Here is a 14,757-nt window from a genome sequence, read left to right on the forward strand (position 1 = left end):
AAACAAAATCACTAGACAACAAAGGTAGAAAAAATCATTTTATTTTCATTTTAGTGTTTGGAATATGTCCAATTTGAGAATTCACATCTGCTGTCTTATTTTGCACTGGGTATACTGGAGCTGTAACAACTTACAGAAATGATTTATAATGAAAGAAAATCATGTTATTTTTTTCTCCTGTACTAGTATAATATTTTCAATGATGTCTGTTTATATGCGCCATGGCTGGTGTAAGTGGGTGTGGCTATCATAGGGGTGGAGTCATATGTGGTGACCCCGCCCATAATTAGTACCAGCACTTCGCGATAAATAATTAGATTTTGGGTTGCTGTTTGGGCACTCGGTCTCTGAAAGGTTCACCATCACTGGTATAGGGTGTCTAGGTGGGAAACAGATGTTTAAATCCTTGTGTTCAAAAAGACCCTAGTACTGCCAAAAACACACATCAGAAGAAACCAATTTTATAAAAGAATATTGTAAAAAAAGAGCAGCATCACTTGGGGCATTGGAGCCGACTCTGTGGGTGCTGTGGGTGCTTGAGCACCCCCAATATTGGAAAAATTCCTTGTATGTGTCCAGGGAGGGATTATTTCCATTGGGCTCAGCACCCCTAATAATTTTGAAACGTTGGCTCCTATGACTTGGGGCACTGTGAGGGCAAGTCTATAAAAGGGCACCTTGATTTACGTGATTAGAGGGCACTTATTAGGATCCTATTTTATAAAAGAAAGTAGGTACCACCTACTTCCTTTATAGAATACTAGCGTAACCCAGTATATACATGTATGTGTGGTGTAAGGTCTCCACCACCGGGAGACTCCTGGAAAAGTATCCTGCACCGGGAGACTCGAGTCCCTCGGCCCTTTAGCTGAGCTGTGTGCTGTAATCCACTGCTAAAGAGCACACGGCAATCCACAAGGTCAGATCATTATACACTTTATTGTAATCCCTTTGTGTCAACTGCTCCTCCAAAGGTAGTTCCCACCACAGCATTTCTCAAGAAGCATAGCTGTTCAACAGCATAGTATTCAAACAAAACAAAAAAAACCAGAAAGGTTCCAAAATCTCAGCAGTTCATATAAAGCAATTCTTCAAACAAAGAAGCTCAAACTCCTAGAAGTTCATGTATAGCAGGTATGCAAAGTAATTCTCCAAACACGGTAGCTCCAGAAAGGGTTCAAACCCTCCCCAGCAGTTCATGTGAGCAGTTAGGCAAAATAATTCCCCAAACACAGCAGTTCAGAAAGGGTTCAAACTCCCAGCAGTTCATGTATAGCAGTTATGCAAAGTAATTCTCCAAACACGGTAGATCAAAAAGGGTTCAAATTCCCCAGCAGTTCACGTAAGCAGTTATTTTTATTTTATTTATTAGGATTTATTTACCACCTTTTTGAAGGAATTCACTCAAGGCGGTGTACAGTAAGGATAGATCAAACATGAGCAATAGGCAACTACAGCAGTAACAATATTCAAATAACAATACAAAGTATGGCATAGTTATAACAGATTAACCACAGATCTTGCATAACGGAGTTCTGTTTGTAAAAAGTCAACTGCACACTGGCTAAAAATAATAAAATAGCAACACACAGAATATTAAAAGGTCTCAGCTCTCCAGAGTAGTGATGTCCAATTCATGATTCGAATCAATTCGTTATGCAAAACAATTCCCCAAACACAGCAGTTCAGAAAGGGTTCAAACTCCCAGCAGTTCATGTATAGCAGTTATGCCCAAAACCACCACTCCTCCTCTCTTCCTTCAAAAGAAATCAACCTAGGGAGAGTGGCAAGGGTCCCTCCCCAACCAGGCCAGCATTATACCCTGACCACCACCCGCATGACCCTTCTGTGGTAAACCTGTTCTCTCAGCTCCCCTCATGGGATAGCCACATTTTCCCTTCTTCTACCAGGCTCTCCTCCCAAACAGCCCTCTCCTGTTTCACCTCCTTTCCTTCCAGTTTAGTCAGAGCAGCAATCTCCCATCGGCTCCCCTTGCTCTAGTTCCTCCCCCTTTTCTTCCCCTTGCCAGTCCATAGGTTCCTCCCCACACCCATTGCTCAGCTGCTCTCCATTTGCTCAATTGGGCAGGTTCAGAGCTCCTTCCCTCATCCTGGCTCTCTGGGACAGGTTTTTCCAACTCCCTTCTGTTGCCCTTCTTCTGACCTCCTCTGGAGGCTGTTGGGGATTGAACTCCCTGTTTCTACCATGGGACCTACTCAGGGGCTGCTGGGACTTGTAGTCTTTTCCTTTTCTCCAATTCCCCAGGGGAAAAGACTCCTTCCTTTCTCTACTGTAAATAACTGCGTGTTCCCTCTAAATGATTAATTACTCTGACCTCGTATCTTCTCAGACTGTTTTACACAGTCTGAGTACTAACAAGCTCCATAATCAGAAGGACACCCAGGATTCAGTGAATATAAGGACATAGTTTATTAGCAACTTACCAACGGCAATACAGGCATTAGGCATTCATATCTGGAAAATGATGGAGCAGCGCTCCGCGACACACAGCAAGTGCAGTCAGTCATCTCTCTTCTGTCTTCTGCCCCCATACCCTAGCAGACTGCCTTTTTATACATTTCTTGTACCATTCATTCCTATGGACCCTCACTTTCTCACCAGCAGTCTTTGCCTATTATCAGTTGATAACAATGACTTCACATGTTCCCAAGCTCTAAGTAGCAACATCTTTGATACAAATGATGTGACATGCTTCCAAGTACCTTCTAGATATCAACATCTGTGAATTAATGACTTCACATGTCATTACGTTCCCTTCAGCCCCCCTGGATATTCTTGCCCTACTTGCATCTGACCCACTGCTATCTTCTACTAGCCAAAACATCCTTGCCTGTGACTTTCTTGCTAGTGCCAGTCCAGCTGTTGTTTATAGAGCAGATTCCCCCTACCTCTATCTTCTTTCAATTACTTCATTCAGCTTTCATTATAGTAAAATGTCTTATGATTTTTAGAGGCCTAGCTCTTACCCTGTATTTCACTGAAAGCAAGTGACAGCATTTTTCTACATTACCCAGTCTCCCTCCCTCTCAAGCCTCCTCGATCCTCAATGTGCCTTCATTCTCCCTCTCACCCTCATATTCCTCACAGTGGTTAGGTACAAGCTTGTGCCTAAATGGCGAAGATACAGGTCACTTTCACAGTCAGAAGAAATGGACAGAGATTTAATTGAAGACATTCACAAGATAGCTAGGAAAGCGGACGTACTACTGATAGGTGATTTTAATATGCAAGACATCAATTGGAGTGCCCCTAACACCGCAGTAGGGGCACTCCAATTGATGTCTTGCATATTAAAAGCAAAGGGATCTTGGATGCTCTACAGGAAGAATTTTTCCAGCAGTGGGTAACAGAACCAACGCAGGATGGAGTTATTCTAGACCTGGTGCTTACAAACAGGGAGAATGTGTCTGATATTACAGTGGGAGATCATTTGGCATCTAGTGATCACCAAACGGTGTGGTTCAATATTAAGACACAGGAGGAGAGGGGGAATTTCTCAAAGAAGAGTGAGTTAGATGGAAAGAACTGAAGGAAGTAGAACATCAGTGGGCAAAACTGAAAGGAGCTATTTTAAAGGTGACAAACCTTTATGTTAGAAAATTACATAAAAGTTAGAGGAAAAGAAGGCCGCTCTGGTTCTAAAATGAAGTAGCTGAAAAGGTAAGGGAAAGAAGGTTAGCCTTCATATATTACAAGACAACTCACAAAGAGGAAGACAGGCAAAAGTAACTGGAAAAGATGTCAGGAAAGCAAAGAGGCAAATGGAAGAAAAGATAGCCGCTATGGTAAAATTGGGGGACAAGACATTTTTCAGATATGTAAGTGACAGGAGGAAGTGCCATAATAGCATTGCGAGGCTCAAAGCTGAGGGGGGAGGAATATGTAGAAGCTAATAAGGATAAAGCTGAACTGCTTAACAATTATTCATGTTCTGAATTAATACACATGAAAGGTAGGGGGTACGACCACAAAAAACAAATGCTAATAGGGATGGATGTATGGTAGACCAGGACCGATTCTCAGAAGACTATGTTCGTGAGAAGTTAGTTAAACTAAAAGTAGACAAACGATGGGGCCTGATGAGGTACATCCGAGTTTACTCAAGGAACTCAGAGAAGTTCTGGCAGCTCCACTGTCTGAGCTCCTCAATACTTCCTTAGAGTCTGGAGTGGTCCTGGAAGACTGGAGAAGAGTGGATGTGGTCCCTCTGCACATGAGCGGAAGTAAGGAGAAGGTTGGGAATTACAGTCCTGTTAGTCTGACCTCACTGGTGAGTAAACTAATGGAAATGTTTCTAAAACAGGTCAAAGAATGTCTTAGTGGGCAAGACTCTTATACCTTACACTGACCTGCTTGCATTCGTTTTCAAGTCGCAGTGGCAGCAGTTGGTTTTACTGCTGCCACTGCGACTTGAAAGGGTGATGGGGGATAAGAGGGCGGGCAGGTGGGGCTGGGGCTGGAACCAGAACTCGAGAACTGAAAAGGGGGGGGCAGGTGGGGCCTGGGGCGAGTCACTGGACATGGAGGGGAGGGCAGGGGAGATGAGAAATCACTGGACATGGAGGGAAGGGGACAGGAGAATTGCTGGGCAGGGGAGACTAGAGTTGCTGGACATGGATGGAAGGATAGGGGGCAAAGGAGAATCACTGGACATGGATGGAGTGAAGGACAGAAGAGGAGAAATGTTGGACAGGGATGGAGGGGATAGAGAGGAAGTGAGAAGAAGATGCCAGAGCCGGTGGTTGGGAGGCAGGGCTGGTGGTTGGGAGGCAGGGATAGTGCTGGGCAGACTTATATGGTCTGTGCCCTGAAGAGCACAGGTACAAATCAAAGTAGGGTATACACAAAAAGTAGCACATATGAGTTATCTTGTTGGGCAGACTGGATGGACCGTGCAGGTCTTTTTCTGCCGTCATCTACTATGTTACAAAGAAACAAAACCGTAGTTTCAGAGGTGGACACTCGGTGGCAAGCGGACTTGGTGGATCTGTCAACTCTGTGTTCTTTTATGTATGGCTATAAATACATACTGATGATTATGGACATCTTATCGAAATATGTTTAGGCCATGTGTCTAAAAACAAAAGCTACTCGTGATGTGGTGGAAGCCTTTGAAAAGGTATTTAGTTTAGGGTGTATGCAAATACAAACAGTTAATGGTAACGAGATTTTAAATAAACCTGTACAGACACTACTGAAAAGAAAAGGAATCTGCCATTTTGTGTCCAACAATGATGTAAAAGCAGCCATGGTAGAGAACTTTAACCGAACACAAAATTTTAAAATATGGCGGTACTTCACGTCATACAACACTTTTCGCTATGTAGATGTATTGCATGCCTTGCTATGTAGCTGTAATCAGAGTTTTCACAGAACCATATAGGGTAGACCTATCGACGTGACACCTGAATTCTCTGCAGGTCTGGAAAATGATCTATAGAGGGAATGTGGAACTAGAAATGGCCATAAAACATTTAGCAAAAGGCGATCACATAAGACTGTCGAAAATAAAAGGTACTTTTCAAAATGGATACAAATAAACGTGGACCAATGAGATAGTTATAATAACAGATGTGTTAAACAGATTGCAGAAGCCTGTTTACAAGATGCAGGATTACAATGGGGAAGCCGTGGAAGGTTCTTTTTACTCTGAAGAACTCTTAAAAATCAATACTGACACTGACAGGGTCTACCATATTGAAAAAGTTTTAGAAGTAAAAGGAAGGTGTCAGAGCAAAAAATGTCTAGTGAAATGGAGAGGCTGGCCTGAGAAATTTAACAGTTGGATGCTGGTCAGCAAGGTACAACATATCTAAGGCTGTGTGTGAGAACCAATATGGACAATGAGGGGTTCTACATTACAGTACCTAGCAACGCCTCTGCAGAAATGTTCCCGCTAAACACTAGTTCTAATTTTACAGTACATTTAGGAAAACCTCTGAATCTACAAGGCCCTTGGGAAGAGGGTGTGACAGAAATACAATACCCACACACATGGGATAAAAGGCCAATTTTACATCTTCATGGTGTATGACTTAACGGATGAAACATTTGTAGTACGGAGAGGTTATTACTCGAGCGTAGAAACTTGAATAGAGGGTATGAACAATGACATTGCTGATAGCTATGAGCAGGCTTTGATCCTGGCAACCTGGGTTTGATTCCCACTGCAGCTCCTTGTGACCTTGGGCAAGTCACTTAACTCTCCATTGTCCCAGATACAGAAACTTAGATTGTGAGCCCTCTAGGGACAGAGAAAGTACCTGCATATGATGTGTACAGCTAGTAGCGCTATAGAAAAGATTAGTAGTAGTAGACCCCATCAGGTGTAGAACTGTAATGACTGCACATTAATTTGGGAAGATAGGAGATATTTTACTGAGTTTGCAGGCATTGGGAATCTAGTTAATCCCTCAAAGCATTAACAATGTTATATACAGTGGGGGAAATAAGTATTTGATCCCTTGCTGATTTTGTAAGTTTGCCCACTGACAAAGACATGAGCAGCCCATAATTGAAGGGTAGGTTATTGGTAACAGTGAGAGATAGCACATCACAAATTAAATCTGGAAAATCACATTGTGGAAAGTATATGAATTTATTTGCATTCTGCAGAGGGAAATAAGTATTTGATCCCCCACCAACCAGTAAGAGATCTGGCCCCTACAGACCAGGTAGATGCTCCAAATCAACTCGTTACCTGCATGACAGACAGCTGTCGGCAATGGTCACCTGTATGAAAGACACCTGTCCACAGACTCAGTGAATCAGTCAGACTCTAACCTCTACAAAATGGCCAAGAGCAAGGAGCTGTCTAAGGATGTCAGGGACAAGATCATACACCTGCACAAGGCTGGAATGGGCTACAAAACCATCAGTAAGACGCTGGGCGAGAAGGAGACAACTGTTGGTGCCATAGTAAGAAAATGGAAGAAGTACAAAATGACTGTCAATCGACAAAGATCTGGGGCTCCACGCAAAATCTCACCTCGTGGGGTATCCTTGATCATGAGGAAGGTTAGAAATCAGCCTACAACTACAAGGGGGGAACTTGTCAATGATCTCAAGGCAGCTGGGACCACTGTCACCACGAAAACCATTGGTAACACATTACGACATAACGGATTGCAATCCTGCAGTGCCCGCAAGGTCCCCCTGCTCCGGAAGGCACATGTGACGGCCCGTCTGAAGTTTGCCAGTGAACACCTGGATGATGCCGAGAGTGATTGGGAGAAGGTGCTGTGGTCAGATGAGACAAAAATTGAGCTCTTTGGCATGAACTCAACTCGCCGTGTTTGGAGGAAGAGAAATGCTGCCTATGACCCAAAGAACACCGTCCCCACTGTCAAGCATGGAGGTGGAAATGTTATGTTTTGGGGGTGTTTCTCTGCTAAGGGCACAGGACTACTTCACCGCATCAATGGGAGAATGGATGGGGCCATGTACCGTACAATTCTGAGTGACAACCTCCTTCCCTCCGCCAGGGCCTTAAAAATGGGTCGTGGCTGGGTCTTCCAGCACGACAATGACCCAAAACATACAGCCAAGGCAACAAAGGAGTGGCTCAGGAAGAAGCACATTAGGGTCATGGAGTGGCCTAGCCAGTTACCAGACCTTAATCCCATTGAAAACTTATGGAGGGAGCTGAAGCTGCGAGTTGCCAAGCGACAGCCCAGAACTCTTAATGATTTAGAGATGATCTGCAAAGAGGAGTGGACCAAAATTCCTCCTGACATGTGTGCAAACCTCATCATCAACTACAGAAGACGTCTGACCGCTGTGCTTGCCAACAAGGGTTTTGCCACCAAGTATTAGGTCTTGTTTGCCAGAGGGATTAAATACTTATTTCCCTCTGCAGAATGCAAATAAATTCATATACTTTCCACAATGTGATTTTCCGGATTTAATTTGTGATGTGCTATCTCTCACTGTTACCAGTAACCTACCCTTCAATTATGGGCTGCTCATGTCTTTGTCAGTGGGCAAACTTACAAAATCAGCAAGGGATCAAATACTTATTTCCCCCACTGTAGGTGCTTGTACCTGCTTCTCCACTGAGTTCCTGTTATATCTTGATTTTCCTCAACAGGTCTGGTATACCTTTGAGGAAATTGAAATTAAAATTCTCATAGCTGGCTGTAATCGTAAGTATATTTATTTATTTGTAACATTTATATCCCACATTTTCCCACTCATTAGCAGGCTCAATGTGGCTTACATAATACCGTAAAGGTGATCGCCAGGTCCGGTAGATGTTAAATACAATTTAAAATAAGGGTTAGGTAAGGTTAGAGTAAACAGGTACAAAAAGGGACAAGGAAATAAAGGAATATATAATGTCCAATGTGATGGCACAGTTAGATGTAGCAAATGGCACGGCGACAGAGGTGAGAAAGGGAAGAGTTTGGGGGAGGCTTTGGGGGGAGGAGAGGGGAAGGGGAGGGGGGAGGGGAAATGTTAACTGTTTTTTGAGGAGGGATTGGCACATTTTGTTCTAACGCACAGGCCTATTTTGGCCCTTCTATGTGTTCATGCTGTCAGATGTATCTCTCAAAGACTTGATATTAATACACATTTCAACTTGAAACGCGAGTAGAAGAAATGAGGGAGGGTGCAGAGGGTGGGGTGTAAGGGCATAAAAAGAAATGGAATGGCAACGGCAGAGGAACTGGTAATTGTTGATGATGTTGTTAATGCTTTCTTGTTGCAATATTTTGTATGTAACCTTGAACCTTACGCCAATAAACAGATTTAAATAATAATGTCCAATGTGATGTAAGATATTGATGCATTGCAGAGTTGAGGCATTTAAGTAGTGCCGGTAGGGTAGACCTTGCAAAACAGATAGGTCTTTAATGATCGCCTGAAGTTTTGATGGTCGTGAATCGCTTTCACACTCTTTGGTACTGCATTCCACATTTGTGTATTTAAGTAAGAAAAATTGGATGCATAGATTGATTTGTATCTGAGTCCAATGCAGCTTGGATAGTGGAGGTTCAAATAAGTACGTGACGCTCTGGTTCTGGTCGGAAGATCTATCAACTCAATCATATATCCTGGGGCATCACCGTAGACAATCTTGTGGACCAAAGAGCAGATTTTGAAGGTAATGCATTCCTTGATTGGGAGCCAGTGCAGTTTTAATCAGAGAGGTTTAGCGCTATCAAATCGTGTTTTATTGAAAATCAGCCTGGCAGCTGTGTTTTGGGCTGTCTGGAGTTTCTTCATAAACTGTACATTACATCCCGCATATAATCCATTGCAGTAATCTGTGTGGCTCAGAACCATTGATTGTATCAAGTTACGGAATATTTCCCTCGGGAAGTAAGGTCTTATCCTTTTAAGTTTCCACATAGAATGAAACATCTTCTTTATAATGGAGTTAACTTGGCTCTCAAATGTAAGATGGCTTTCAATAGTAACACCTAAGATTTTGAGGCTATCAGAAATAGGAAGAGAATAAACAGGAGTGCTTAGGGTTGTGGGTTAATAATTATTGTATGGGAATGAGAGGATAAGACAATGTGTTTTTTCGGTGTTTAGTTTCAGTTGAAATGAGTTAGCCCATGAATCCATGATATTCAGACAGTGCGTGATTTCATTGGAGATTTCAGAAAGGTCATGTCTGAAGGGGATATAAATTGTGACATCGTCTGCATAAATGAACGAGTGAAGTCTTTGACTGGATAAGAAGTTGGCCAAAGGGGACATCATTATATTGAAGAGTATTGGTGATAATGGGGAACCTTGAGGTACTCCACAATGTGCGTTCCACGGTAATGAAATGTTTGTTTTTGATTTAACTTGGTATGTTTTGGTGGTTAAGAAACCCTTGATCCAATTAAGTATATTACCTCCAATCCCGAGGTGTACAAGTAAACCCAAAAGTATACTGTGGTTTATCATGTCGAATGCGCTTGACATGTCGAATTGGAGGAGGAATATACTTTTATCTATGGCAATTTCATGTTTGAATTTAGCTAGAAGAGTGACTAGTACAGTTTCCGTGCTATAGAAGGGGCGGAATCCTAACTGTGATTCATGTAATAATGAGATCTTATCCATATATTCCATTAGTTGTTTGGACACCATGCTCTCCATCAATTTTACTACTAGTGGGATGGATGCAACTGGGTGATAATTGGTAAGGTAGTTCGATTTTTTTCTTTGTGTCTTTAGGTACTGGGGTAAGTAGGATTTTGCCATGTTCTTCGGGGAAGAGATCCTGTTGGAGTATGTAATTTAGATAAGATGTAAGGTCATCAATGAAGCAATTGGGGGCAGATTTAAGTAGGTAGCTGGGGCAAGCATCCAATTTACAATGTTTATTGGAGAATTTCCGAATTGCTTGGGTAACAGATTCAACAGTGATCAGAGCAAATTTAGTCCAGTAACGGTCAGCTGGGTATTCTTCATAGTTTGGATTCAGAACATTGATGAAGTTAACAAAATCAATGGTGTGTTGAGGAAGTGTATTACATACATTTATTATTTTTTCCCTGAAGTAGTTGGCAATTTCATCTGCAGATGGGATGTCTGTGTTATTTGTTGCGATTTGAGTGGTGTCTAGTAACTTGTTTACTAAATGAAATAATTTCTTCAGATCTTTGTACTCTGGTCCTATTTTAGATTTGTAATAGGATCTTTTAGTTCATCTTATTGTATATTTGTATTTTCTTTGTGTTTGTTTCCATGCATTAAGTGTATGCTCATCCTTAGATTTTTTTCTATGCTCGTTCGAATTTTATGGTTAGTGTTTTGAGTTTTTTTAGTTCATCATTGAACCAATGGATAACATTATATCTTCGTGAAATTCTTGTACTAAGGGGAGCAATTTCGTCTAATACCCTACTACATCTATCATCCCAGTCAGAGAGGTAATGAGTTGAATCTGTTCGCGCTTTCCATTCATTGTCATAAATCTGTTGCCATAATTCTATCGGGTCAATTTGGCCTCTTGTGCTGTAAGTTCTTTGTACTGGTGTAAGACATAATCCCTTCTTCTGCCAATTTAGTGAGAGGTTTAATTAATTTTTTTATTTATCATTTTAATATGAAATACACAAAGAATAACTCTTTGATAAGATACACCAATCTAGGAAAAAATGTTCTAACTTAATAGATAAATTTTTACAAACAGAAATATATATTCAGTTGGTTATTATAGTCCACAAATTGAGGGATTCAAGATATAATAATACCAAAGGAAGTTGGTGCTAAAAGACTATCAAATTAAAAGAAAACAAGCAGTGGTTATCCATAATTATATAGGACACATTTATCTGGATTTAGACCTAGTCTCGCTTCATATCAAGGAATGACCTCAATTGGTCTGGCTCGAAAAACACATATTTCTTCTCTTTAAGTATCAATACACATTTACATGGAAAACGTAATTGGAAGACTGCTCCAATATTTAATGATTCTTGTTTCATAAGCAGGAATTTTTTCCATCTTTGTTGGGTCCATCGAGCAATGTCTGGGAATACAGAAACCTTGCTTCCTTTAAATTCAGGACACAAGTTTTTAAAATAAAGTCTCAATAAAGATTCTTTATCTTGTAGAAAAACAAAAGATACTATCAGGGTTGCTCTAGTCTCTGTATTATCCTTCGACTGTTCTAGAAAGTTTGTCAAGTCTAGCGTTTCAGATGGTATATCCTGTGCAGAATTTTCCTGTAATGGAGGAGTCTTCACATCCAAGTAGTAGATTTTTTGGATTGGGGGAATTGTTTGTTCAGAATATTTATATATTTCCTTCAAAAATTTAGCGAACATGTCTTTAGGAGACACAAATTGAGATCTTGGAAAGTTTAATATTCGCAAGTTCAGATTTCTTGAGTAATTTTCCATATTTTCAATTTTTCTATGGATTAATAGACGATCTCCGGAGATCTGAGCTTGTTGCCGATTCAATTTTTCAACTTGTAGACTAGTCTGCTTTAGTGATATTCCCTCCATTTGAACTTTTAAAGAGTTTATCTGAGAGGAATTATTCAGTGACAACGTAATAAATGAGGTACAGACCTTGTGAAGCGATTCCAGGGCTGCCCAGATAGATTCCAGCGACACCACTTGAGGCTTAATCAGCGGTTCAATCGCTAAGGCGCAAGCCGTAGCCTGTGCAGTTGTTTCAGGTGCGTTCCCACCGATTGCCCCAACTAGATCTTCTGGTGTTTGTTGGTCTCCCTTCGCCATCCCAAACGTCTCCACGGGCGTCTCTGGAGAGCGCCACTCCTTCGAGCTCTCGTTTCCTTTAGGGCTCGGCACAACACCTCCGGGAGTCCGCGGCGGCGTAGGGGTCAAAGGTCCCAGCGGACTGAGCGATACGTCACTCTCCTGAGCGGGGCTCTTCCCTGCCCCGCTAGCGGATACGTCCGCAATAGGAGTTGAAACCAGATATGCAGACATGGACTGCTGCCCAGGTAGGGAAGGAGTTTGCTTCGGGAGAGGTGGTCCCCTCGGCTTTCCTTTCCTTTTCGGCATAATTGTTATAAGAAATAGCACTTTTAGAAAGTTTTTCTAGGAGCGTCTCATCGCACATCCTGCTTGGTCGCCATCTTGAATCTCCTGAGAGGTTTAATTTATGATGGTCAGACCAAGGAACTTCTGACCACATAAAATTAGACACTAATATGTTGTGATTATTGGATAATTTGTGAGAGAAGAGGTCCAGTGTGTGCCCTTTAATATGGGTAGCATACAATTGTGGGAGTAAGAGATCCCAAGTGTAGAGGAAATCCATGCAGTCTCATGTATTGGTAGAATTGATGTCTTCTAGGTGAAGATTTATGTCACCTAGTATTAGGATGTTAGGATTGGATACACAGATGTTTGATATAAAGTCCATAAGGTTAGACTGACATTTATTCTAGTTGCTGGGTGGTCTATAGAATAGGATACAATTTAGGTGATCGACCAGGAGTTTACTATGAATTCTGATTGCGGCAATTTCTAATTGAGATGTTATGGACTCGGCAATGATTTCAGTGGTGAAATGAGAGCGATAAATTAGTGCCAAGCCTCCGCCTCTCTTTTCCTTTCTGGTCCAATGAGTAATTTTATATCCTGGAGGATATGAAGTCTTTGTTTACTTTACAGTTTTGTTAGCTGTCTGAGTAGAATACTCGACTGATATTGTACCTGGATCGCCATCTGTCTTCTCAGTTAAACTTGGTTGGGGCAATATTCAAAGTAAATTATACAGCCATTGTTAAACACGTATTTTTCTTATCTGTAGATTTTTAAAACATATACAGATAATTTTGGGCTGTTTAAATTGCTAAATGGCCCAATACTATTTATCTATATGGGGGCTGGATTATGAGAAGGGCAGAGGCAGCCTTAAAAATTATCTACTGAGCAGCAATATCCAGCTGCTAAATAGATAATTTATCTGATTGGTTTAAGAGATAAACTAAACAGAGAAGGGGTAATTCTATAAGGAGGGTGCCAAAATTAGGCACCAAGAAAGCATATAAATGACCAGAATTCCTGCACGTACATGTGTAAATGCTAATATTTTGTCAATGTGCTAGTTTAGAAAATGGGACCTAAATGTGATGACACAACAACAAGAAGAGGGTCCAAAGAACAAAACAAAGTCCAAATAGCAAAGAAAGAAGTACCAGGGGCCTTCACAAGCGGAACAAAACCCTTTTATTTTATGGTTTTTCTAGAGGCAGGTCTTGACAGACAAGTCTGATCATAGGAGCAATTCTGTGGGTGCAGTGAGTGCTTAAGCAAACTTCTTGACAGAGTCCAGGGAGAGGTAATTTCTGTTGGGTTTAGAACCCCCCCCCCCCCCCATAATTTTGAAAAGTTGGCTCCTATGAATTTGATTAATTTCTTTGGGTGACTAAACAGTTGGTTTAGGGGGAGTGCTAGATGTGATGTACTTAAGGCCCTATATTCAGACTGCAGGAGGCAGCCTGCATAAGTGCTGTGATCGGTGCTGACCCCGGATATTCAATGCAGGGCTGTTTTCGATAATCAGCATTGAATTGTGGGTTTTTCTTGGCTGGCTGAAACTTAACTGGCTAAGTGAATATTCTGTGCTGGCCAGTTAAGTTTATAGTGGGCAAAGATAGGACTGCTATTTATGCAGTCCAATTTGCCTGCTAAACGTAGCTGGCTAGCGCTTGAATATTTGTGGATGGCTGGCTATATCATGTGATATAGCTGATTAGCCACTATCAATATACATAAATGGCGAGTGTCGTATTCACTCGCAAATGCGCAGTAGAGACCCTCTCTGCCCCGCCCCCGCGTCAATACGTGATGACGAGGGCGGAAAAGAGAGGGTCTCTACTGCGCATTTGCGAGGGACACCGCCGTCGCTAACGCTCCCCCCACCCGGAGTCGCCGCCGCCACCCACCTTCCACCCGGTCGGGCCCTCGCTCCGCTATTGAAACAGCGAAGGCACGCAGCACACAGCTCTGCTGAGCTGCCATCGGCCTTCTTTCTTCTTCTCTGCCTGTGTCCCGCCCTCGACGACGTTACGTCACACGAGGGCAGGACACAGGCAGAGAAGAAGGAAGGCCACGGCAGCTCAGCAGTAGAGCTGTGTGCTGCGTGCCTTCACTGTTCAATAGCGGAGCGAGGCCCGACCGGGTGGAAGGTGGGTGGCGACGGCGTACGGCTCCGGGGGGGGGGGGGGGGGGACAAACTCGGAGCGGCAGCGGCGAACTCGGCGGCGGGGTGGGGGGCCTTTCAACCCCCCCTCCTATACTAGCC

The 14,757-nt window shown here is 42.4% G+C and overlaps 1 protein-coding gene across 1 annotated transcript in view; it reads left to right on the top strand.

Moving 5' to 3' along the window:
- SLC26A8 (solute carrier family 26 member 8) overlaps nucleotides 1-14,757 on the top strand; it is a 181,841-nt gene that overhangs the window by 144,466 nt on the left and 22,618 nt on the right. The window contains exon 17 of the mRNA XM_030221729.1: nucleotides 8,111-8,165. Coding sequence (XP_030077589.1) covers nucleotides 8,111-8,165 — 55 coding nt within the window. The remainder of the gene's footprint in view (nucleotides 1-8,110; nucleotides 8,166-14,757) is intronic.

This window comes from Microcaecilia unicolor, chromosome 12, assembly GCF_901765095.1.
Source record: "Microcaecilia unicolor chromosome 12, aMicUni1.1, whole genome shotgun sequence".
In the NCBI taxonomy this organism is placed as follows: Eukaryota; Metazoa; Chordata; class Amphibia; order Gymnophiona; family Siphonopidae; genus Microcaecilia; species Microcaecilia unicolor.